The sequence below is a fragment of the Phalacrocorax carbo genome, chromosome 4, assembly GCF_963921805.1.
Source record: "Phalacrocorax carbo chromosome 4, bPhaCar2.1, whole genome shotgun sequence".
In the NCBI taxonomy this organism is placed as follows: Eukaryota; Metazoa; Chordata; class Aves; order Suliformes; family Phalacrocoracidae; genus Phalacrocorax; species Phalacrocorax carbo.
Window position 1 is genome coordinate 78768990 of NC_087516.1, and position 26630 is coordinate 78795619.

The 26630-nt window shown below is 42.0% G+C and overlaps 1 protein-coding gene and 1 non-coding gene across 3 annotated transcripts in view; both read right to left on the bottom strand.

Moving 5' to 3' along the window:
• Positions 1–7211: 7211 nt before the first annotated feature.
• On the bottom strand, positions 7212–7342 carry LOC135313317 (small nucleolar RNA SNORA24). The gene has a single exon (XR_010372933.1). It is a non-coding gene; the product is annotated as a small nucleolar RNA SNORA24 (small nucleolar RNA).
• Positions 7343–10913: 3571 nt separating this feature from the next.
• Positions 10914–26630, bottom strand: part of LOC104043995 (bifunctional heparan sulfate N-deacetylase/N-sulfotransferase 3) — a 75740-nt gene continuing 60023 nt past the window's right edge. For both annotated transcript variants that reach the window (XM_064450560.1, XM_064450559.1), the window contains 5 exons: positions 22969–23143; positions 21795–21965; positions 17069–17178; positions 16361–16463; positions 10914–15175 (listed from right to left, as the gene is read on the bottom strand). In XM_064450560.1, coding sequence (XP_064306630.1) covers positions 15056–15175; positions 16361–16463; positions 17069–17178; positions 21795–21965; positions 22969–23143 — 679 coding nt within the window. In that variant the 3' untranslated portion in view covers positions 10914–15055. The remainder of the gene's footprint in view (positions 15176–16360; positions 16464–17068; positions 17179–21794; positions 21966–22968; positions 23144–26630) is intronic.

Below are 26630 nucleotides of genomic sequence, written 5' to 3' on the forward strand. Positions count from 1 at the left end.
AACATTCACATATAGTTTCGCTAACATTCTGAAATCTCCCTACACTTGGCCCTCCAGATCGCCGCTCTAGGAAAATCGGGTTCCCACCTTCTAAGCCTTCTAATTCAAATTTAGGTCCATTAATGCTAGTATTACAGGTATAACTGGGAATTTTTGCCAGGCTCTTGGGAAGAGGAGTTGTTTCTACCCCCCAACAAATCTTCTCACCAGTTGGAAGCCATGTTTCCTCCAAACCAGGTAAACATGAACTTGTACTTACTGACCAAAGTATAGTCTCCCCATTTGGTAAGGTGGAGTTGTTGAAGTTATCATAGGGCCAACTCCAATTGGAGTGAGGCACTGGGATTCCAAGGAGAGGTAGTTCCATGTGACCTCTGGGAAGAGCCGTACATATCCAACAATCTGATAAATTAAAAACCTTGCTTACATTTTGTGTTAATTGTATATAAAGATTTTCTTGCCAAGTAGCTACACTGATTAAATACATAGGACTTAAAAACAAAAAGGTCTTAGTCCCCATTCTGCCTCCACAGTTTAAGTTTCAAAGGTCCCTGGGCTTCAGAAGTCCAGACTTGTCCTGGTACTTTCTTTACTCGAGAATAGTGGATCCAGGGTGTCTCTTCCTTAATCTTGATTGCAGCGAAGGTGGTCAGAAGCACCTGGTAGGGTCCGTCCCACTTCTCTCAGAGAGGATCACCTGAAAAAGTCTTAACATAAACCCAGTCCCCAGGCTCAAAAGGGTGGCCCGGGTGATCTAATCCCTTTGCTCTGGTTCCCAGGACTTGTTTATTAACCTGTTGTAATTGTTTCCCTAATGATGTCAGATACCATTGGAGGCTCATATCTCCAATTTGGCCAAGGTCTCCTTTCCCAAAAACCTAGCCTGATACGGCCTACCATACAATATTTCAAAAGGACTCAAATTGTCTTTAGCCCTTGACTTGACCCGTGGCCTGAGTGAGGCTATGAGTAAGACCCGATACCAATCCAGGCTAGACTCCTGACAGATCTTTGCTATTTGTTGCTTAAGTAAATGGTTTGCCTTCTCTACCTGGCCACTAGCTTGTCGTCGGTAAAGAGTATGTAATTGCCAATAAATACCCAAAATTGTACTCACTTGTTGAACTAATTGTGCACAGAAACGTGTCCCCCTATCAGAAGAAACTGCGAGAGGTACCCCAAATCATGGCATGATGTCGTTTAGCAATGCTCTGGTTACCTCCCTTGCTCTATTGGTTCTGCAAGGAAAAGCCTCTGGCCAACCTGAGAAGGTATCTCTAAGTACCAGTAGGTATTGAAACCCCCCTTTTCTTGGAAGTTCAGAAAGATCAATTTGCCACTGGTCTCCAGGGGAATTTCCCCATCCAATTACAACCAATTGCAAATGGTTCCATGTGTTGGGGTTATTTTTAAGACAAATTTCACACTGTTGTGTTGTTACCTGTTTTGCAGTGGTATATAAATTTTGTCCTATCCCTTTTTGACTCAAATATTTACACACGGCATCTGTTCCCCAGTGAGTCATTTCACGTTCCTTCCTTACTAAACCCCGTACTAATTTTGCAGGTAATATAATTTTCCCATCAGGTGACTGGGCCCATCCCTTATCAGGGGTATTTCGTCCTAATTCTTGTATTAACTCCAAATCGGTTTTAGAATAATTTACCTGTTCTACCTCTGTTAGGCTTTCATGCCTATTATCGGGAATTAAAGCTGAGACTACCATTAAGGTCACTTTTTCTGATGCCCATTTAGCCTCATGATCTGCCAGATTGTTACCTTTTTCTGAGTCAGTGTTACCCTTTGAATGCCCTCGGCAATGCACGATGGCAGCTTCAAGCAGTAGCTGGACCACTTCCAACAGCCAGAGAATTTCTTCAGCATGTTCTATCTTCTTTCCTTGGCTAGTCAAGAGTTCCTGTTCTTTCCATATAGCTCCATGAACATAGACTACCCCACATGTATACTTAGAGTCTGTCCAGACATTCACCTTTTTCCGTTTTGCCAGTTCCAGGGCCCTAGTTAGGGCAATGATTTCTGCTTTTTGTGCCGATGTCCCAACCAGCAATGGTTAGGCTTTGATTACCTCTTCAGTGGTGGTAACTGCATATCCCACCATTCGGATGCTTCCTTTGATGAAGCTGCTACCATCAGTGTACCACGAAACCTCTACACTCTCTAACGGTACATCTTTTCGGTCTGGTCTCCTGGTGTAGACAGCTTCCACGGTCTCTCTACAGCCGTCTTCCAATGGCTCTGCTGTAGCTGTGATCTCTGAAGCTGGGTTTACAGTGTTAGTAGTTTCAAGCAATATATCATCCAATTCTACCAGAATAGCCTGGTATTTCAGAAACCTAGGAGAAAGCCAATGGCTCGCCTTCTGTTCCAGTACCGCCGAAATTGCATGTGTCACTCACATTCATCTTTTGTCCCAGGGTAAATTTCCATGCCTCCTTGATATTCAGGATTACTGCTGCTACTGCCCTCAAGCAGCCTGGCCAGACTTTGCTGATCTCATCAAGTTGCTTTGAGAAAAAATGGGCCACAGCTCTTTTGTAGGATCCCATCCTCTGAACTAGGAACCCTAGATCTACTCCCTGTTTTTTATGGGAAAATAGCCAAAAAGGCTTGGTAGGATCAGGTAGCCCCAAAGCCAGAGCTTCTTAAGAGCTCTAAAACCATCTCTTGCACCCTTAGTTCATTTTAGCTGTCTAGGATTTTCCTTTAGAAGTTCATCTAAAGGCCTTACCAGTTGTCCATAGTTATCAATCCACCAACTGGTCATCCCATGGAATGTTCTGAGTTCTTTTACTGTTTGAGGAAGTGGGGTTTTACAGATTGCTTCTTTCCGTAACATTCCCAGTTCCCGTTGTCCTCCAGAAAGCTCATATTCTTATTCTAGGTAAGTCACCTGCTGTCGCACCGTCTGGGCTTTCTGTCGAGAAACTCAATATCCATTTAAGCCCAAAAAGTTTAATAAACTTACAGTCCACTGAATACACTCTTCCTGTGTTTCTGTGGCTATAATAATTCACATACTGCAAAAGTGTTCCATTACATGGAGGGGGATTCCAAGACTCGAGTTCTTTGGCTAATTGATGCCAAAAATGGTCGGGCTGTTCTTGAGTCCTTGGGGCCACACTGTCCAGGTTAATTGGGTCTTGTGCCCTGTCAAGGGGCATTCCCCATTCAAAGGCAAGCAATTTCCAACTTGCCCTGGCTATGGGCAAGCTGAAAAATGCATCCTTTAAATCTAAAATTGTAAACCAGCCTTGCTCCATTTTTAATTTTGTCAACAAAGTGTACGGGTTAGCCACCACAGGGTGGAGATCCTTAGTTATTTTAACAAAAATTCCTCTCAGATCCTGTACTACCCAGTAAGTACCTTCAGGTTTCTTAACAGGCAGTATAGGAGTATTGTATTCAGACTCATTTTTGACAAGCAGTTTGTTTTGCAACAAACTGTTTATCAGTTTCTCTGCCCCTTTTCAGTCTTCGAATTCCAAGGGGTATTGTTTCTGTCACACAGGGCCGACTCCCTCTTTAAGTTCTATTACTATAGGGGGAGCATTTTTCGCTATTCCAGGAGTCCCTGTAGCCCACACCCCCAGAAACACTTGGCTGTCTATCTCTTCTATTTCCCCTAAGGTCCCTTCCTCCTCTTTAGGAGAGATTAATGCCAGTTGCTTTTTACTTTCAATTCCATATTTCCTTGTCTGAAAACTATCTTGGCCTCTAATTGTTCTAACAAATCTCATCCCAATAGGGGTTTGGGTGAATTGGGTAAATACAGGAACTGATGTACCCCAACCTGTTTTCCTATCTTAAGTCTGAGTGGTTTTAAAAAGTATGTCTTCTCTTGTTGGCCAGTTGCTCCTATTACCTTGACAGAATCCTCATCAACCAGAGTTAGTTCCTGATTTAAAACCAACTATGGTAGACACAGGCACTTCAAAAACCCCACTTCTCTTTGTTTTCCCTAGCTGTATTTTAACCTGTGGATCTGCTAGGGTAGATGCCCCAGGTCCCCATCAGGCAGTATTAATTTCAGCTATCCAGTTTCCCTGACACTTTGGGCACTCATTTTTCCAGTGCTCTTTTTCCTTACAAAACGTACATTTGATTCCTGCCCAACCCTTGGTTTCCGAACAGTCTGCCTCATCCTCATCCACCATTACTAATCATTCCTTTCTTTTCTAGTACTGCCAGTGTGGCTGTAGCTACCTTAGTCATTTTCCTACCTTCCATATATTCTCAGTACCTAAAATCTCTTGAAGCTTCTTCAAATAACTTTTCTAAGTCCCTATTACCAGGTTCCTTAATTCACTGCAGCTTTTTTTCTGATATCTGTCGAGAATTGCCCTAGAAGCAAGGAGGCTAGCTGCTGTTTTCCCTCCTCAGAGGAGGGATCCAAGGTAGTCTATTTCCTCATTTCTCCTTTTAAACAATCTAGAAAGTTTGTGGGACTTTCACTATATTCTTGTTTTACGGCATAGAATGCTGACCAATTCACAGCTTTCGGTACTGCATTCCCCATTCCACATTTAATCCACTTCCGATACTGTTGCAACAACTGATATTGACCTGCATCATCAGGATCCCACCTTGGACCCTGCAACGGGACATAATCATTTATGGTCCCCTGTATAGCTTTTCCTGCTATCTGTGCCTCCACTTGACTACGAGCAGTTCAAATCACCAGACCTTTTTCTGTTTCTGTCATTTCACTCAATGTTAGATCTGTCTCCCCAGTCAATGTCCAAATTTCACATCATTAATTCAAACCTCCTTGCTACCTTGGCAGGATCATCTCGATACCCTTTTACCACTTCCCTCCAAGTTTCCAGATTACCATCTGTGAAGGGCACTTTAACCGGTCTGTCTGGTCCCATCACGCCCCACAGTGGAGCTACCACTTTAGGCGCCTCCTTAAAAACTGTTTCTAGTTCTTGAAGTGATTGGAGAAGACATGCTAGTCCCCTCCCCTGGATCACTTTCCTGACTGTCTCCCAACTCCGGGGACAGATGGTCCTGATCTGAGGGTAGGAGGCAACAGCGGTGAAGTGGGTCTGGGCAGGCATACATCTGGCTAAAAAAGAATGCTCATCTGTTTCCCCCTTTCCCTTAGGCTCTTTTACTTTTAGACACGTCTGCCCAATACTACAAGCTGAACAACACCTCTTCCACTTTCCCTGTTCCCTTTTATTATTTCTCTGCTCCTTCTCTAATGCCAACACCAAAGGATCCCATGGGGGAATATTTAAACCACACTCCTTCTGCCTCTCAGGGTGGTCTCTTAATTCCAAGATGTCCACATACATTACCTCACCCCATTTTCTCACTCTTCTTAAAAATTACTAACTGTAACAAGGTGTTATAATTTTAAGTTCCCTTAAAAGGCCACTTTCCTCATCATCCAATTTATACAGTGGCCACCACTGATTGCAATATTTTGTTTAGGTTTTCCTGTTCACTACCCCCCCGGGCCCCCCCCATCTCCTTCCAGTGTGCCAAAATGCTCCCTAGAGGACTTTTCTTTAAGATGCCCGGTTGTTCTCCTCCCATGCCTAATCCTTCACTATCCAACACAAACATCGACCCAAACAAATCTCACCATTCTGTTTGTATTCAACAAACACCCGTCTCGGATCAACCCATCCCACGTCCTCAAAACAAACTTTGGTATGTGAGTTACAAAGAGGACAATAGGAGAAACCAACCTGTATATCACAACTTATGGAAAAATGTGTTACAGGTACTACAACACACAGTAGTCAGAAAAATTATAGGGTGACAGTCACCACAAATAACACAAAGTGATGTTGACATATGTTGATTTCTTGCATATCCAGTTACAGCAACATTAGCAGTCTTTTCCCATGCACACACATTCATACAACTGATAAAACCCCACAGCACTTATTACAACAATATTCCCAAAACACTAATTCCGATTAACACACTCCACATAACATCCATTCAAATAAGTAACTGTATCACCAGGCACTGACTTACCACCGGGTTGGCACAGCTTTTGAGGCTTGAGCTTACCTCTGGGCTTGTCTACCCTGATGCACGGAGGCACTAGTAACCCCATGCTACCGCCCCACGTGAGATATCTCTGTACGACTCACGGGTCTTTACCCCGGATAGCCTTACCCTGTAAAAACGTTGAAAGAATACCTTTCCAGAAGCTGGTCCTTGTCTGCTCCCGCAGAGATTCGGATGAGGCAAGGAGTCCCTCAGGGAAGTTCCCAGCACACCCTAGGGAGTCCCCTTTCTCAGCGGATCCTGCAGCCAAGCAGAGAGGGTCCCATCTGGGTCGCCAAATGAAGCCGTGCAAAATCGCAGAGTAACTCAATAGCCAATTTGTCAGACTATTAAGCAGCTATTCTTTATTACAGTGCTGGGTGCTTAGGGGATCACACCCCCCCAAGCGTGCTAATATACAAGCATTGTGTACATATTTAACATATTTCTGGGAGATCTAGTACATATTCATGACTATTCCGGGAATTGAGGGTTCCACCTTCTTCTCTTCCTTTTACGGTATTTCCACCATTCTGCTGATTTGGGTTGAGGGGCGCTCTTCCTCATCCTTGTCTTCCTCAAGGGCCGTAGCTTCATCCCACCACTCTTCAGTTCACTAAAAGTTCACAGCTGGTCTGATCTCCGCATGCACATCCATTCTTGCTTGCACAGAGGTTTCCACTTCTGCTTTATCTGCAGAATTTCCCTCCTCAAGGCCTTTCCTTAGTTAAATCAAACCTCCTTATCATCCTTTTGCAAGATGGGGTGGGGGAGGCTAAACAAGAGACAGCTAATCAATGCTGCCTCAGGGCTCTTGTTACATTCCAGCTACAGTTGGTTTCACAAAGGTCTTTATGTTAACCCTTTTAGCATCCCTTCAACAGTCTCACTAGTTCAGTCGCTAAACATAAATTATTCCTGCCCAAAACCTCACTTCTAAGAGCCTATTACATAACACGTACCCAGTCACATACTTTTTGGAACTTCAACGGCAACAGATGTGTCTTCGTACTTTCAGCTTCTGCGCTCCTGAGGGGGCAAAAAAAAAAAAAAAGAACACTTTCAAAACCTGGGCTCTAACTGCTTACTGACGAGAGAAAAAAGGATAAAAAACAAAGAAACAGAAAACACAGAAGGGGGAGCCGGCCGAGCCCACGGCGCCGCGCACCTGGGCCGACTCGGCCTGTTACTTGCTACAGTCAACGACTAATACCCACACGAGGGTAGAAGTTTTGCCAATTAGCAAGGCACTGCTCTTCCATGCCTAGGAAGGGGGTCAGCCACGGGCGACAGCCCCCATGGAGTCATGGATCACCCCTCCCCACCCCGCCACGTGGAAGCCGCCATTTTACCTCCCTCCCTCCCTCCCTCCCTCCCTCCCTCCGGCCCCGCCGCCGGCTCCCGGCCCGGCCTCGCCGCCGCCCTCCGCCTCACCGCCGGGCCCACCTGCTGCTCCCTCCGCTCCTCCGCCGCGGAGGTTCCGCTCTGGGCCCAACCGCGCCTGCGGAGAAGAGCGGGCGGCGGTGCCTCACAGCTGCGCCAACGGCTGCGCTAGCGCCCGCTCCGCGAGCCCCGCCGCCTCCCGCCAACCGCCGCCCCGCCAACGGCCGCCCCGCGCGCCCAACGGCCGCCGGTAGCACCCAAGCCCAGGGGCTCAAAAGCCCCGCGCCGCGAGGCCGCCTCCGCGCGCACCGCCGGCAGACCTGCGCGCGCTGCCGGGGCGGGAGGCCCGCCCCCGGGGGCGGGGCGGAGGGCGCGGCAGGGCGGCGCCCCGGCACAGCCGCGCTGGGTGGCAAAGCGGGGCGCGGCGGGGGCGCGCGTGAGGGGTGGCCGCGAAGGGGGCGAACACCTCGTCTTTTGCTTTCTGGTCCTTCGTGCAGCTGCTGGGCAGCGCCGCCAGGAGAAGGCTCGGGAGAAATGTCTTCTGCAAGGGCGGTCAGGCGTTGGAACAGGCTGCCCAGAGGTGGCGGAGTCACCGTCCGTCCCTTGGGGGTGGTCAAAAACGTGTAGACGTGGCGCTTGGGGGCACGGTTTAGGAGGCCTGGGGGGTTGGGTTGGAGGTTGGGCTTGGGGTTGGGCTTGATGATCCTACAGGTCTTTTCCTACCTCAATATTCTGTGAAAACAGATTAAAGGATCCCTGGAGAAGAGGCTGCAGTTGCTCCCCAAACCAAACCAACTCTCTTCAGCTGGTCCAGCAATGGATGCTGCTCTCTGTATGTAGACAGAGATACACGTACGTATGTGTGTATATATGCCCAGCCAAGACATAAGATGGGCTTTAAATGCTAAGACACTGCTATTTGTTATTTGATAACCACAGACTAAGAAGAAAGAAGAGGTCATGAGAGATGTGCTAGAAGAATGAAGTCATCCCTTTAGATGAACACACATAATTTTCCTTTTCCAGTCCATATAAGCAAGTGTATCTGGTTAGTGCTGGCCAAAGTCCCACACCCTCATTTTTAATTAAACCAGCACAGACTAGACTGGACTGTTTCCTTGGGAAGTGACTGGCAACCGTCCCCATGTCCAACGGCCTGACCACCTCAGGGCTGAGCAAAAGTTACGGCATTTTGTGACGGGCACTGTCCAAATGCCCTTGAATGCTGCCCGGCCAGGGGCACCGACCCCCTCTCCAGGACGCCTGGCCCAGTGTCCAACCACCCTCTCCGTACAGAAATGCTTCCTCATGTCCAGCCTAAACCTTCCCTAATTACAATGCCTTTTACACCACAGTATTGTAATTTAAGTATTACTATAGTCATCCTCAGTGCAGGGAAGGGCAGTTTTTTAAAGGCTTTAGCAGGCTGCTAAAGCTGCTCTCTAGCAAAAGCTGCACCTCAAAGGCGAGCCTGTATTCTGCACGTGGGCGTACTGGCAAGGCGAGGCAGGCAGTTTTGGCTTTTGCAGGCCAGATGCCAGTGAACTGGCACAGCCAGGGGGTGGGAAATGGGGCTCAATCAGCTGCAGCGCGACACCTTGGCGTTTGAATTGTTAGGGAGATCGTGAAGAGGAGGCTGGAAGTGACGACCAGTGCAGTGCAGAAGCTGCCTTTTGGCTTGTATTTTAGTATCCACATTTCTTACCTTTTTTTTTTTTCCCCCCCATGGAAAAGACAGCAAATTATTTAAGGTGTATCTGTTACATTAGATGTTTTTCATCGTTTTCAGACAACGATGATGTAATACGACTGCTTCAGATAGACGACTATCAGGCAGTGTGTTGTAGAATAATGAAAGTGCTGCGAGGATTGTACAAAAGCGCAGAGGCAGGTTAGAGTCCTACGGAGCCCTGCGGTCCCACCTGCGCTGGGAGCTGTTCTGACCCTGCGTCTGTGTTCAGGAATTTTACTTCCACTCTGCCACGTGGATGAAGGAGCTGGCTCCTGCCTTTAGCTCATGAAGTTTTTCTTCCCGACAGAGTTCTATAGCTAAAATGTGCGTACTGTGTTTGTATAAACAGTTATGCAAAGAATGTTTTTCTGTTTTGGTCTTGGGGTTTTTTTTTGTACCAGAGTGAGTAGGTTCAGAATTTAGCTGAAGAAGGAGCTTCACTGGGGGACGTAATAGGACAGACTGTCTTCATGAGATACTTGAGGAGACAATAGTAAGATTTCTTTTCAGGCAAAAGAGCCCATTTCTCTGACCTCTCGAATAGCACAGGTTATAGGACTTGGAGTCGTAATTCTGAGCCAAGCCCCCACAACGTGGCTGAGGTAGGCTGCTCCATGTCATACCTTTTGGAAGAGATCTGGGAGTGACCTTGTGCTACTAGATGGACGGCCCTCCTAGGCAGACAGACATCTAAGCAATTAAAAGTACGTGAGCCTTATTTCCCATCTGAATTTCTCAAGAGAGGATCAGAACAAAAAAAGGGAAGAAAGAAAATATTGTATTAAAAAAGGAAGAAGTAACCTGACAGAAAACAGAGGGGTGAAGACTCAAGCTCACTCTACGCTTTTTAAACCCATCACCCTAAATTTGTCTAAATTCCTCCTCCACTCAGGTTTCCCTAGCCCTTGGTTTCAGCTGTTAATTACTTTCCTGTTCCTGCGATTTGTCCTTTGACGCTGACTGCTGTGCTTTCTTCATCCATGTGGTCCACAGGGACAAAAAGTCTCTTTTGCCTTTGAGCTCTAAGAATTTTGGTGTTGGAAGAACTGAAATGAAACATTAAATGAAAGGAGATCAACTGGAGACAGAGGTCAGGCAGGCGTTATTTGTGGCAAGGATCTTTTCCCTTTGCTTAGTTCCTCTCCGTTATTACTTTACTGTTCACTTTTGTTACTCCTACAGGTTATAGAGATGGGTACTACAAAAGCAGCTTAGACTTCTAAATTACAGGCGGCATCATTTCTCTGTAATGAATGGAATATTTTGTTAATATAGGTTTCCTCTTTTCTACACCTCTATGAAGATATTAAGCAGCTTTTGCCCAGCTAGATGGTACACTTCTCTATTCTGTTCTGAATTTGTTGATCACAGTGAATTTTTCTTTGGACATTCACGCCATCTTTGGAGGTTTCTCCCAGGAAAGGTTTTCACACGTCTGTGTAGGCTGATGCATTGGCACAACTACTGAATCCCCAAGGCAAATAATCTGAATAAAGTCTGCTTGTTATCTTAAATATAGCAAGCTCTGGAACAGTTTCTATAGCACATTAGCAATTTCTGGCACAAGAAATAAAGAGTAAGCAGGAAGCAAAAGCAGTAAAACGAGCAGCTGCATAAAGCAGTAATATTCACTCACAGAGAGAATAAGCAATATTTTTCATTTCTGAAAACATTTCCTGCTGCTCCCGTGCTCCTGGATTGTGTTGTAGCTCAGTGTCAAGCTGCAATAGCTGCTAACAAACCTGGAAAAGGACGACTTTTGTGAACATAAAAATCACTTCCACACAGCACTACATTTTCTTATCAGAGTTTATTGTTGCACTTCAGATACCATGCCACTATCAGAATAATATCTATTTTTTATTTTAAAAAACTTTGAGAAAAATGTTTCCAGCAATTTTCATTCAATGTGAATGACAAGAGTATTACATCTATAAACATTGAAATATCTATTTAATTTCTTCCTGAGGAAGTTTCACATTTTTAAGCAATGAAAAAGGATATTCTGTACAAGATAGTCTGCAAATCATTGAAACTCATTCTTTCTGCACAAGTAGAACTGGGAAAATATCACAGTATTTTCAGGAATGTTTGCTCAAATAATTAAGTGATTTCATATTAGGCTCTGTGTTTACACCCCCCCCCCCCCAACGGTCACTTTCTGCTCATAATCACACATTGATTTTTAATGGCACGGATGTCTGCAGAAAGCAAATTTCAGCATCACATTTATGAAAATAAAGGTGAAGCTCGCATAATCAAGGATCTTAAAAAGAAATTGCTCGTGCAGTTATCTACCAGGGGAACAGAAACCATGGCTGTGTTACCAGCCACAATAAAACACCTGCCTTTGACTAGGAAATATAAATTCGTTGTAATGAATCAGTATTCTTTTAAGAAAGTTAATACTGATAGTCTAGCTCTGGAAATCAAACACTGATTGTAGGTAAGCTGTGAATAGAAGAGGTTAAACTTTGTCAGATAATTCATGTTGTGTGACTTGTTTACTCAGCTGTACTCATGTGCATCCTATGATTTGGGGAATAACACATCTAGCTGTTGTCTGCATGCTTTGCCCAGACTCTTCATTCTTCACCAAGTTGACTGCACATTAAAAGTCATTCTGCTTTCTAAACTCTCCTGTTAAATGTAAGAACATATTTAAATAGAATAGTTCTGGAGAAAAAAAAAGTGGCTTCATACCATCTTTGTATACACAAGTAATAAGCGAATGTCAGAAATTCAGAACTGCGAAGAGCACCATCAGTTTGCCTTTACCTCTCTGCTGCATTTGGGTCTGAGACTAGCCCGCTAGCGTAAAAGCAGCTAATCCCGCAGCACCTTTTCTAAAGATGCTGGTGCTTAACAGCTGCACCACAGGAGCTTGGACTTACGCAGATTCAAGATCATGCCCTTTCAGATGCACAGTTCCAGGTCAAGCTACTTTGTTCTCAGTATTGACTCAGGTAAAGTTACCACAGGAATCCGCAGAAGATTTCCCTAGGAACTCATTCATTTCGTTCCCAGTTCCCTCCATTAGGAAGGGCACTGGGACGATACAAGAGCTCCGCCCTACTGTTCCTCATCAGGACTTGAGCGTCACCATGGCACTCCTTCCTGGAGGATGAGCTTTGTGTTTAGCTGCCAAACGAAGCCTAGTCCCAGCCCAGGCCAAGGCCGTGCACGTGGGGGACTTACCCTCCCAGTGCTACATGGTGACTGCAGCTGGGCTGTTTTACCAGATCACCAGCAACTGTAGGGGGCTCCTTGCCATACCTCAGAGAGGACTTCACAGAAGTAGTCCACAGATCTGAGACATGTCAACTTGTCTGTTGTAAAATTCCCGGAGGGACAATGCGACCAACATGCACGTCCCCATCAGCACTCTGTCCGTGACTGCCCACTCATTCTCGTTCTGCGGGCGCCTTCGCTTCCCAGAGAGAGACGACAGAAAGGGAGCTCTTGAAAACAAAGAATGAACTATGAATGTGGCTGAAGCGCATTCCTCCTGCACGTAGGAGGCACTCAATTTGTGTGCAGAGGGTCCTCTCACCATGAAAACTTCAGGCACTTCATAGTGCCCAAAGTTTTTCCTATTTTATTCTATTTTATAATTGCTGCTCTGAAGAACATGGAGTAACTGAGGCAGCAGTGCACAAAACAGGAGCTCTGTGCAATCCCTGTGGATTTTTTTAGAACGTTTGAGTGACAATACATCAAATTCTATTAAGGGTAAAATCAATCATGCCAGGATGAAAACCCCAAGTATTTTCTCCAGTTATTCAATTTAGTTGTATCAAATCCATATAGATGCTTGCAGGACGCATGAGCTGTCCATAGCATGCAGAGTATTTGCTTTTACAGATGTTCAGAATCCAGAGTGTTTCTTTTATCAAAGAAGTAGCATTTTAAGACAAGTCAGCTTTTGGGATGAATCCATATGACGGTGAATATTTAAAGTGAAATGAAAATTCTCATTCTGTCTAATAAATAATAAAGCCATTCATTTTAAAAAATGTCTACTCTAGTAAGTCCTCATCATTTTTCATGCATATTCCCTTAGCAAAAATGTGCTGCGTAAAGAATATCGTTATATACAGCAAATTTGTCTAGATTTTTTTCTTTACAGGCCTATCAAAACCAGGTATTACATAGACAAAATCAATAAATAATAAAGATAACCAGTTAGAGGTACAGTAAGGATCTCAACAGTTGTTTTCTATTTAGGGAATAACAGACTGGTTTCCATTCCACTACCTTGAAAGTTAAAGTATATGATTACATAAATGTCGTAAACCAGCACTGAGACATATAAAGTTTTCCCACCATTTGATGCATGTTTTTAACTATTCACCCTAAAACAGATCATGATAACATTAGAGAGCTACTCTAAAAAGCATTGCATTTAGTACTGTAATTCGCTTTTGTTTTCACTACCTCTTCATGCCTTTAGAAACGCTCAGAGCCAAAGTTCAGTGGAGAAGCATTACCAACATACTCAGCTGAAGTCTTCATTGATCTTTCTCAACTTTTAAGTACTATTAATTAGACTTTATCTCACATCTGAACTGATGCATTGTGAGATGTATCACTGAAATGTATCACATAAATGCAAGGCTGGATATTTGTGTTTTCCAGTATTAGAGCGTAATTTTCTACCATGATTATCGTTGTTTTTTTTTTTCCCCTAAAGCTTATTCCTCATATTTAACACCAAACATGTTTAGTGTATCTGGAACCAGATGGAACCAGAACCAGCATTTTCATCTGGAAATCTGATGGATTTTTGCAGCTGATGTAAACTGAAGGTTACTGAAAGATGCTACAATTTTGATCAGGGTGAGGGATCTTGGAATACTCAAAGCATTAAGGAAAAAATAGTGGTGCAAAATAAGGCAATCTAAGTATGGATCTGCTACTGCTCTTTACAGTTTTTTCATTCATTTCAGTGGAGTCACTCCTGATTCACAGCAGTGTAAGCCCAGAGTGCAGTATCCAGGCCTGGCTGCTCAGAGAAGCCAGGAGTGAAAGCCTGCTCATTGCACTGCTTCAGTTCGGTTCACAATGGTTTAAGTATAATATGCTCATAAGGATTATACTGCAACTTTTGAGCTTCACAAGTCCAGTTAAATTCCTGTTCAGATAATGGCTACGTTATGGATTTTGCCTTTTCAGTCAGTACAAAATCAGACAAGGTAATTATGGATAAAGGCCCTTACCACATCGTAAGGGTTTGTTGTTACAGGCTATAATCATACGTGATTTTTTTTTTTTTTTTTGGGGGGGGGGGGGGGCGGGGGGGTGTGTTTGTTTTCTTCCACACTGCTTTTGCCTGTGGCTTCCAGATTTTGCTCCATGCATTTTGTTGCTGTGCACAGCTAAATCATATATGATAACTGTACTTCTCATCCTTTTTAGTATATACTTTGGGTAATAGCAAGCTGATTCCAAAGGCAGAAGTACACTTGGCATTTGTGCTACATTAAATTTTCTTATTTTATGCAAGACAATAATCAAATAGTAAGAAAAACTGTCAGCTGTCTAACAATGGGCTACAAAACCTACATGAGACACAATACTTTTAAACTGATATATAAAAATCTAAATATTTACCGTGAAATTGGACAGGTCGTGTATCTCTGAAGCTTATACCAGTTGCGAATAACTTCCATATATGTGCATGGTAATCCACAAGTCCATAGGCCCAGAAATGTTTATGAGAAAGATTTGACCCACCAGAGCTCTAACACATGTATTTTCACAATCCACATGCCAGCATATGGAAATAATTTCTATCTTTTACTCTTTTTTGAAGAGGTATATCTTACAAGACTTTCTGGTAGCTACTGGAGACTTTAGGTATGATGACCGAAGTGTGGAAGAGACATTTCAAAAAGCCTTTTTTCAATGCTATCTTACTTTCTGTAGCTCCTGTCTCAGCCATGATGGCAGGGGTTGTCCCAGTTTGTGTAGGAGTTTTGACAGTTCCACATTGTGATCTCTGTAGTAGCTTGACAGAAAAGCCCTGCACTGATGGATACAAAGGGAGATATTTTTATTTAATAAAATGCTGTACTGCTGTTGCTGTGAATGCTAGTTTCAAAGTTTGTTTTACCTGTGTCAAAACTTTACTTTCTCTTATGCATTTTACATCGTTTTATGCTACCTACTGACTGCAAGTTCAAGCTCTTCAGTTAAGAGCTGAACTGTGAAAGATAATTTCAAGAGAAACAAAGGTTGTCCAACATGAACACTGAAGTCAAAGCAAAGGATCTGATCCTACTCTCAGATTGCCACGGAAATGAAGAACCGCACTAAAGTTAATGTAGTTACTTCGACTTTACTGAAGTGTGATTGAAACCAAAGCCTCTAAATGTATCAATTAGTAACCCCATTTTCAGAAGTATTTAGAGTTGAAAAATACAACAATAAACAAGTCAAAAGCCATCTCACTCAATGATTTTATATCTGTATGATTCTATTGATACAGAGTTATTTATAATTTAAGTACTCTAAGAAGAAAATACTGGCTTACTTGCCACATTAATATGTATTGCTGTTCAAACTGTAAGTTTTTATTTGTGTTTTAGTCAGGCTAAATGAAATAGGAATACAGGATAGGATAAACATAAAAGTTACAGCTAGAATAGGAGACTAAACTGCCCTTGGGTACAGGCTGCAGCATTTGATCCGATGGAAATTTCTCCATTTGAGCATTTGTCTGGGGAAGGTAATGATAAAATCCATAGAAACAGAACGTAACCTCTCTTAAAACTGGATTAAATGAGAGTCTGCATTACTTGTCATGGTCTAACTGCTCTCAGAGGCAAGGGACCAGACACAACTACACATATCTGATCATGACTGAGAAAAAAACATGCACTGTGGAGCCTCTGCTGCTTAAGTCACTTAGGTAAAGGGGACAGGTTTCCAAGGGAATTTCAGGGAATTTCAGGGGTGCCAAGTTTATTTTTCTAAGGGGTGCCAGGTTTTAAAAGTTGTTTTTTTAATGACTTAAATTCTAGACATTTGAAATAAAGAACTGAAAAAGTCTATGCACTCCACAGCTATCTTAAATGTTTCATTTGTAGGGAAAGGTAGTCAAATAATTAACATCCACTTAATTTTGTCTTCCCTCCCTTCTTATGATTTTGCCTGTGTGGTGTCCCGTATGTGGCAACTAAATCCCTGTATAATGGCAAGGAGCGTAATTACCTCAGAATCCATAGGAGGGTATTTTCTACCTTTGCTCTTTCCAAGACACTTTGTTTTTCCTTCTTCCAGGAGCTGACACCAGAAACCTTTATGCGAATCAAACCTGAAACAAGTATTTTGCAGTGTGAGGTCTCAAAGGCTGTGAGATACTGCAAGGAGGATGCATCTCCCAAGTTTAGACTGAAGACTCAAAAGGGTGAACCTAAGGTTTTCAGTCTTCTTTTAAGGGCAACCAAATCTAAACTTCAGAATCCAAAGGCTTTGTGCACATGTGTATTTATGATGCACAGAATGGATGTAACATTCCTGACTGAAACTGTTGAATCTGTCTTGTGGCTAATGTCAAAAATAAAGAGAAACTAATTCTCCTTTCTGTTTATGCATGTCAGCGTTCCATGTTCCACTTACGGAAATAAAATTCCTTTTGATTCATCCAAAATTTGTATGCAATTCTCACAGAGCAATACTTCCTTTGTCCGTTTGTCAGAAGTGTACTTCTGTAACAGTCAAGCTCCACATTGAGTGGCTCAGTGGATGATTCACAGAAAATCTAACCCTGAACTGTGTTCTTTGCAGACATTGAAGAATACATCCTACTGACAGCTTGAAGGAGAAGTACGAGAGGCTTTATTTTACAGTGAGCTTACTTACAGACTAAATGGTATTTTAGGAATGTAGAAACATGTGAAAATGATTAAATTAACTCACGTTAGAGCTTCAGAGTAATTATAATGAGGAGAGACTCCCAGAAATTTCTGTACTTCATCCATTACAGTAGACGGGTCGGTTCTCAGCTGCTGTCCATCAATAATTAGCAACTACAACAAATAAAATAAATAGAAGTTTAATTTAAAATTCATTATTTCAAGCTTCAAGCTGAAACTTCCATCTGTGTCAAACTCATTCATTATATGGAGAGTACTGCCCCGGAGAATGATAATTGGTCCAGTTTTAATTGTCATCATCATTAATGACCTGGGAGCAGGGTAAATGGCATATTAATTAAATCTGAAATGATATTAAATTGGAAGCTGTTGTGGTAACAGCGAAATAACAGTGAAGGATCTAGAAAGATAAGAAATATTGGCAGGAGATTGAGTGAGATTTGTCCAGCTAAGAAAAAAAGGTATTAATATCTAGAAAAATAACCTATAATTCTCATAGACACAAACATATACATATGTAAGTTACAGTAATGGTGAAAAGCTTGTCGCTAGAAGTGACCAGAAAGACAGAAACCATGTGGATGTTAGGTGAAATGCCTTTACTGCTAAACCCACAAAACAATACATAATTGTATGAAAACAACTTCTTTGAGAATTTGAATAAAGGCAGATGTTATGAGGACCTTCAGGCAGGGATGTAGATAGCTGCAGAGTGTGCGACATGTCTCTAAGAAAGCCAGGTACTGGTAGGTAATTTCTTTTTCTTTTTTTAAGGGCTTGACCATATACACACACACAGTAGGCTACTTCAGACAGGGCCACCCTTTTACCTGGAGATTAATCTTGAGGGAAACAAACACTACCTGAGAATTTTATTAAATGTGGCATCATGCCCAAATGACCCACTGATGGGGCAGCAAGTGTGGGTCTTTGTGACTGTCGGAAGAGAAGCAAGGTCCCAGATGGATTAGTCAAGCATTCATTTCCTGTCATGGAAACACCTCTACTTTTTCCATCATGCTTCAGTGACGAAAAGGAGGAAATAGATTTGCAGGTGGTTCAACAATCTCCTCCTGCAAGCAGTGTTGAAGCTTGTTTTTACATTTCCATGCAAGCATAGAGGCTAAAATAATGTGAATTACTTCCAGGATTGGATGAAACCTAGAGGGTTGCAAGACTACGAGGTTTCAGAGCATAATCAAAAGGGAGAAAGTGTCTTTACTTTTGAAAGATCAGTCTTTGGAATTACCCATATATAGCAAGTAGATTTAGAGATGTGGATTAGTGGAAGTATCAGGCTGTTCAGAAAGTGGTAGCTCATTCCAGAAATCTTTGCAATCAGATGCATGATGACTGCCTGAGTCCAAAAATGAACTCACTGCTTTCCTAAGACATCAGCTTTGAAAACAGGCCTTAAGTGCTTCATAGCACAGAGGTCAAAAAACATCCCAAATGGGGGATATTTCCATCTGAAAGGAGGGTTTTTTTCTTCAGTATTTAAAATCAAATAGAGATAACTATCTGTGCCATTCCAACTTCTGCCACCCCAAAAAAGACATGTAAGAAAAAGTTTTACCAGTAGAAATACATTCAAATTCCTGACATTCCCAGGGAGCAGGTAACAAAAAAACGCTCCCTCTCAACCTTCAGGGAGTTTGTAAGGAACAGAGGCAAAATTTTCCCTTTCTTGTACTGATTTATTCATATCTTGATCTCAGGAAGATGTAATTTCATTAAATTCCTCAACATCTAAGGCATTTCATGTATTGGCAAGGTGGAAAAATTAAATAGTGTAATTTTTACAGAGTAGATAGTTTTATATATAATGAAAATACTACAGATGAAGTATTTTGAGTCACTTTACAGCATATTGATCACTTTAGTGTAATATTGCTGACAGCTGAAGAGTTTCTGCTCTCCCACTATACATGAGTTACTTCATGTCTAAAAGTCACCATCGTGGGAGAGGAGCAAGACAGTTTGGAGAACAGCTTAGAAACAGCCCAAGTCCTTGAGCTTGAGACTGGCCATTTAATGATGGCTGTGGCGAAATCAGCTTGATTTCCTATAGGGCTGGCAGATTAGCACGTCTTTTGGCTCATGAGGGACTCCGTCATGCTAGGTCCTCTTTTCTTCAGTATGACTGCATTGAAGCAGTGAGTCACAGGTGGGAAATTAACTTAAGGGACATAAGCTTCTTAAACTTCTAGAGATCTGTCATGGTGACCAGACAAAAGAGGACTGTTTGTATGACTTATGAGATAATAAATTAAGTCATTCAAAACTCTAAACATCTGACCCCAAACATTTGCAAGGTACTCAGATTTGCAAATTCTTACCACATAAGACAAGTGTGCTGTTACCACTTTTCTAATGAAAAGGGAACCTTACCTATTCTTGTTGCTACTTCTACCACTTTCTGTATGCCTGCTGACTTCGTAATCACAGAATTACAAATGGATATTAAGAATTCAATTCAGTCATACATGTAGAAACCCCCAAATCTATACATTAAAAACTGTAGATAGCCTTAGCTAGTCTGGGTGAGAGCTCTTTTAGTGAAGGAAGGACCTCTTTTTTTAGATAAGGCTGTACTTTTAAGCTGAGCTGATTTTAGTTCTGCCTTATGTAATTGTTTTATGCTTCAGCGGTTCCTTGACCCTGCTAACTAGTTCGGATACGGCCAACTGTATATTGTTGCTTTTGCAATGCAAGTTAATCCCTAGTACTTTTACAGAGAAAACATGAGGCTACCAGGGCTGGTTCTTCACTATCACTGAGGGATGTAAAATCTGGCAACGATCTGTACAACAATGCCTATTGTTCAATATTCATGGGTTACTTTTGGAGAAAAGCTAATGAAAACAATTTAGAGAATTTCATACAAGTATCATGATATTGCAGTATTGTGTATCTTATGAAGTCTACAAGGCTGGCCTAAAAGAGAATATGTGGAGAATAACACCAGTTAGATGCATCACAGCTTCCTTGGCACACTCTGTGAAAACAGAAGGTGCAGACTCCAGCCAACTCGTCTCAGCTAAGCAAGTCCTGGATAAACAGAAGGTTCAGATTGCAGCCAACCTCCCTCAACTAAAGTAATCTTTAAATGTTGGGTGGGGAGTAGTGCCAGACATGCTGTTAATGTCAGAAAAATCCATTCCAGAAATACATCTACCAGGGAGATACTGATCATGTGATATTGTCTGCCCGGTCTTGATTATCACATGATGGTCAGGGCTTAGGATGTGCATCTTTTGAGGCTTGATCTTACACAGGGCCAGAAGGAAGCTAACGATTTGTATGTTACATGCCAACAGAAGCTTGCAGGGAGATCCAATTTTCAGTTTGCTTATATGCCACCTGTACTGAAACTTACGGGTCCATAAGCACACACCCTTTGAGGCTTGAAGATGCACAGAGAAACTCGCCTTAACACAAAGAATACGCTGAGGATTCAGGATCAGTGAGAGATACCAAATGTAGATGATTAGGAACACCAACATGCCAAACTGTTTCAGTGCACGAAGGAGTCCCAGTAGAGGCTCTGATATGCAGATCCACTGTTATGGGCAGCAACGTGCGAGGAATTTCCAAAAACAAAGTGTGCAAAAGAGACCCAGTGCTTTGACAGTTACAGAGAAGTCAAATGTTAGGCAAAACATGAATTCACCTTAAAAAATGGTGATGCCTAAGATGGCAAACATGCTGACTTACACAAAGGCTTTATTTATATTGCTAACTAAAACAAATCAGAGACAGCTTTCTGGTCTTGAGGCAAAATGGCACAATATGACCTGGATCCATGATGCTAAACTCTCTCACCTGCAAAACCAAATTGGTTGTGTCCACATTCCCCAACAGCAATGGTTTTGTTATCTTTCTAACTGTGCTCTGGAACTGCTTGGCAAGATGTTTTTTGTTATGGGACCAAACTGTGCCAGAAGTGTGTTAAAAATCATGTGGTATGGACAGCAGCAGGACAGCCTGTGAACTCCTGCACAGGTACAGGTTTATTTAGTACTACAGTTGTAGCCTAAGGAGGTTGACACAGTGGGAGATTACTGCATGAAAGGACCAAGAAGGGGGTGAACACTGATGCATTTAAATATTAAGGTGTTATGAAACCACTAGATCATATCCATTTCCATGTGGTAATCCCCATTTCAGATGGAGAAGGTATTTCTTACACCCCAAAGTGTTCACACACCAAAACTCTTCTCAGCCCATGCAGGGAGGGCAATATCCCAGCTGACTTCCCTTGATGCTACCTGATACTTGCTACCACTCAGAGGAGACAAATATTATCAAGCAGCTTGCCGTTATTTTCCTTCAGTTTTTCTTTTGCAACCCTGATGTATTGTCTGATATTAAAGAGAACACAAAGCACTGCATGCCTAGTTCTCTTTTCCTCAACATTACTGACAAAGAGCCAGACATGGAACGATGAAGCATGAGCAAATGAAAAACAGCTGCAAGTTAAAGGCAGTTCACAGTACAAGAGAGTTCAAGGAGCAGCAGTGATGTTTCTTGAGCTTTCAGATGATTTTCTGATTTGTTTGGCTGAAGAAGCTCCCAGTTGTAAGGTGCTAAGACACGACATTCCTAGCAATGCCAACCAACTGCTTAGAGCATGGCTATGAAGAATCATAATCAACATCTTAAAACATGCTCTAGTATACCTAGGATACCCCTGAGGATCGGTATTCAGTAGGCAAGACTTTTACAAAGGTAATCTTTTAGGATATTATATATATAGTCTTACTCACCTGGTAAGGTGGGAAGTAAGTTAGCCATCTTTCAATATGGGTAGCATACCATCCAGGTGCTAGGCATCTCTTTTGGAGAGCTCTAAGCTCAGATGGGGCTCGAGGTCCAGCTGTGATCACCTGATAGAAGCTGAATTTTAGAGCTGCAGGATCTTCATGGGATCGCTGATGCTGTAAAAGAAGTTACATTGCTGGAACTTTACCAGCCACAAAAGTTGGCAAAGTAAGACAAAACTGGTTGGTCTTACTGACCTTGCCAAGAGTGATTATTTACATTAAAAGTTATGTAAACGTAAGAAGTCCTCATCTGTATGGATTAAAAAATGCTGGGACAAACATTGCATCAATAAATATTGTTTGTATCAAAAGAAATCAGAAGTTAGACTGATAGTAGCAACAACAAAACAGAATGTATAAAAGTTTATTTTCAATAAACTGAGTGGCAGGTTTTGTACAAATGAATAGGGCATAATAAACACAAATACTAAGATGCTCTGTTTCTAGTAGCTTCATATTTTCTTTTTCCAGCTTACACAAGGTAAATAAGGAGAAAGGCAAATTTGAACACTGGTATTTATGAGGATCGCTGGATAATTCAGGTCAGAAGGGATCTCAGTAGGTGTCTAGACAAGCTTCCTGTCCAAAGCAGGGTAAGCTATGGGATCAGACTCAGGGCTGAGATTACTATTTATCATAAAAAAACCAAAAGATATGTCACAGAAGTTCTAAGAACTTTCTTCTCTGTGGACTTCTCTGTTTTTTTATTTTTAGTATCTTTATTTTGCCAAATTCCTCTTGAAATCTGTGGACCAGAAGAACAAAAATGTCTTTATCTTGTATTTTGAGCATGAGCTAAATAACTGTGTCTATGAACTAATTTTTGTATGTGAGATTACATAAATTAATCAAACAAGTAAGCATTATTACATGTTAATATTACAGGCAGACTTTCGAAAAGGTGTTTTCTGGCATTTTAACTGTTGAAAGGTTTTTGTGTTTACATTGACAGATACCTCAGCCTGGGGGTGATCATATATGGTGCACTGACTGGACTGACAAACAAAAGCTTGCGTTATCCAAACCCTTTATATACTTATATACTGAAAGGACACACAGAGAGGAGTCAAGGTGAAAACCTTGATTTGTGCCTGCCCGTGTTCTTCAAAGTGCATACCTGATACCAGGAATACGCCCGATCGGAGGGGTCGATGAGGATGGTGATGATCTTGGCCTTGGGGATGAGAGAAGCAGCTCGCTTAGGAGCTTCCTCAGAATGGAAATAGTTGGCACTTTTCTCAAAGAGGAAGTCAGTGGTGACATTAGAAGGAGTGGGGAAGAAATCCATGTACCTAGGAAAGCAACATCATTCTCAGAATTACTTAAAAGTCACACAAAGGTTGACGAATCTGTTAAGTGTATTTTATTCTACAGTAATAGCCTAACTGCCAAATAAAAGCAAACAGAAATTTTCATTATATTTTTGATCATATTTTACTTGGTACTAGCTTTCTTCTTCTCACTACATGTAACTAGACATTGCAGCTATTTTTTGGTAACTGGATGAAAATGTCACGATATGCATGTATCTTCTTAAAATTAGCAAATCCTCACTTCCAGTCAGAAAAAACTCCTATCAAAGTCAAAAGCAGAAAATAAGTTTTCCAAATCTGGCCCTTTGCTGACATCAATTACAGTGCAATACTGTAAGAAAAAGATATTCAGTATCAGAATTGCTTTTACTCAAAAGAGAAAAGAGCTCGCTCATGTGGCGAAGATGCACTGAACACCCTCCCCCCACCCCCAGCTTGATCAAGTAAAAGGTTTCTAAGCAGTGACATCATCTTTCACTTACTGTTCTAAGAGTCACATTTTTGTGGAAACAGGTTGTATTCCTTTTAGTTTTCTTTATGAGCTTTCCTCATTTGTTATGAAGTTGCAGTTAATTTCCAGCAATCTCCTATGTCACATACAGACTTCTTTATCCATGGCCCTCAGACCACTTTTCATTATTGTTGGGGAAAAGAATAAATGGGAAATGTTGGTCTTCTTGTTTTTTCAGTTAAACTTTGTATTGATAAAATAAATGCCATTTAAAACAACCTCTTCTGAAGATCATGCTTAAGGACTGAGATTTCTTCCAGTGCTTAGACTTTGTTCTCTTCACAGAAGTGAGCTACTTCTAATACAAATGATGTGCTCTTGTTGGCTTTGAAATTGTGACCGTTGCAGCCAAGGCCAGAAGACTCGGTAGGATGGAACTGACTGATGCACGTGCAGTTTTGTTTAGGACACACAATCTCAAAAGATGATGATAAGCACACAGGCACTGATTACAAGGTACTTAGAGAAAAGGAAGGAACCTACAGTGGCCTAAAGAAACTGAACTCTGTGACACCTCACTCTGAGAAGTTAATTCTTATGAGCGACTTTTATGTATAGAGAAGCAAACATTGCCAAGTTATTGTTTTGTGCTTCTTTGGCATGTGGAAAGCTGTCATCAGAATTATGCAAGTGAAGTGGGCTGGCCTTCGGATGACAATTTTCTATGCACTAGATAAGGAATAGTAGTTGTGGAATCATTCAAGAGTAGCGGCTGGTAGATTACCTTGTACCAGAGAGACCTAAACGACGTCATGTGAGGGGGTGATGGATGGGCAGGTCCCTGCATAATATGCTCACAGTTGTACTTGAAAATTCTGCTACAACGCTGCATAGCTACTGCTAGTCTCACATGCAGACTGTATGTAGAAAAGCTGAGGACAACCAAACAGAACAGAATGCATGGCTGTCACTGCCCTGCTAGTTAACTAAGTGTACCTATCTGCCTAACGCTAATGCAAATACCTGAGAATATGATACTATTTCATTGAACAATGGACTCCGTTTCCCAAAAATATTAGGGCTGATTTGATGAAAATTATGAGGCTATACCAACCGCTGCTCACAAATAAAATTATTAGAAACTAATGACCCAACCTGACTGTTTAACCTCAAAATGTCTTACCAGAACATCAATAGCAAAGAAAAAGGCCAACTTTGAAAGAGGCAAGAGACACTAAAGGCAAATCTGGTCTAGATCATGTACCATGTCATTATGCTGTTGTACTGAAGTCCTGGTAGCAGACTGAGTAAATAGAAGGCAGTGAGGACTCCAACCTTATAAGGAAACACTTAACATTAAATATAGCACTACACCGTGTTTGGGGAAAAAGTTAATTGATTCTTTAGACAACACGGCAAATTCGAGAAAAGTAGAAGTTGATGCAGTGTCCGTGAAAAATGGTGAAGAGATTGGACCAGGTGGGATATCAAGAGGTTTTAAAGTTTAGGCTCCACATTTCTGCTGAACAAAGACTGAAGAATTCTTGATTAGTGCCTCGTTCATGAGACAGTTATTGAATTCAACAAGGGCAAAGCTGAGAAAGCTTTAGAGAAACTTGTCTAAGAAATCTGTAACAATGCTTGCATAAAGAAATGCATGACCGGTCTATTTAGAGTTCTTAATTTCAAGATCAGAAATATCAGTTCTCACCTTACTGTCTGTTATCTTTACTGGGAGACTACAATATGCATCTATACCTCTTTCAAGACGGCAGTATTGAGGTTGCTGAGGGCTGAAAGAACCCTTTGCTGCTTCTGTAGTTAGCCTTGGTCTAAATTTAAGTTCTGACAAAGACGAAGTCAGAGTCAGCTCTGGGAAAAAGCTATATCTCCATAACCATAAAGGAAAAGAACTGATTGTTATTTGTGAATACTCTTCCCTTGAAAGAATCCTAGCCAATTAAAGGACTAATGAGGAGAGACCTTGTATCTAATTACCATTTGGTAAGCTCATTACATGCCGGCATTAAAACACCCTATCAGACTGAAGGTCTGACAGATTTGTCTAGCAGACAGAATGCAAATCTAAGAGTTAAGCAACTACACCAACTGGTAGTTCTGAGTATCCACGACTTAACCGTGAGAACCTGGCAGGGGTGAGTGGGGCATGTAGCACAGAGGTACAAGTAGCCAGATGGGTGCTGTAGAATGAGAACCTGTCAAAAGGATGTGCCTGGTCTGTACAGGTTGACCACTGGGAGGGAGCCTTATGCACCAGTGCTGCATTAAGATGAAGGTGATTTGGCACATGTCTAGCAGTCAAATTGTATCTGCATGTTAGTGAAGTGGATACATCAGGAGAAATGAAAGAAGTGGCAAAGTGGTCTTCTAGCAACACGAAAACATTGATTTTGTGGAAGAACTGGCTCACAGCACTTAGGCTGCCTCCATCAGAGTGGACCTGCTATATTTCACTTGCATGTCATCTTCTCTGACTTCAAAAGTCTCCACAGCAGAGTCGGTTTTCTAATTTCCATTCATTCCATTCAGCCAGCATTTCTCTCTTGGTAATAACTGGCCAACACACCACACTTTGTAATAAGAAGCTGCTGCAACCGTTATAACTGTAAAAACTAAGTCACTTAAAAAGAAATTAGATCTGACGTACCTGCGCTAAGACCATATAACAGTGTTCACCCAGTTAATTTTACGGATGAATACAAAGTCAAAGGCAAGAAAACTATTTTCCCTTAAACTGGGGGGAAAAAAAGAAACAAGATAAAATATCAATAATCTTTTACTGGTGCTCCCCAGCCACTACAGCACGTTACCGCTTGTCACCTTGTAGTGCTTTATACTGCAGCACTTTCTGAAAGCAGGAGAAATCAAGAATGACCTTCTGGGTGTAGCTACATCTGGCAATTCCCTGGTAGCCATAGTGAACACAGCAGCAGTGATACATACTGTTTTTTCACACCACTTACTAACCCTACAGAGATGCTAACGTTCTCCTAA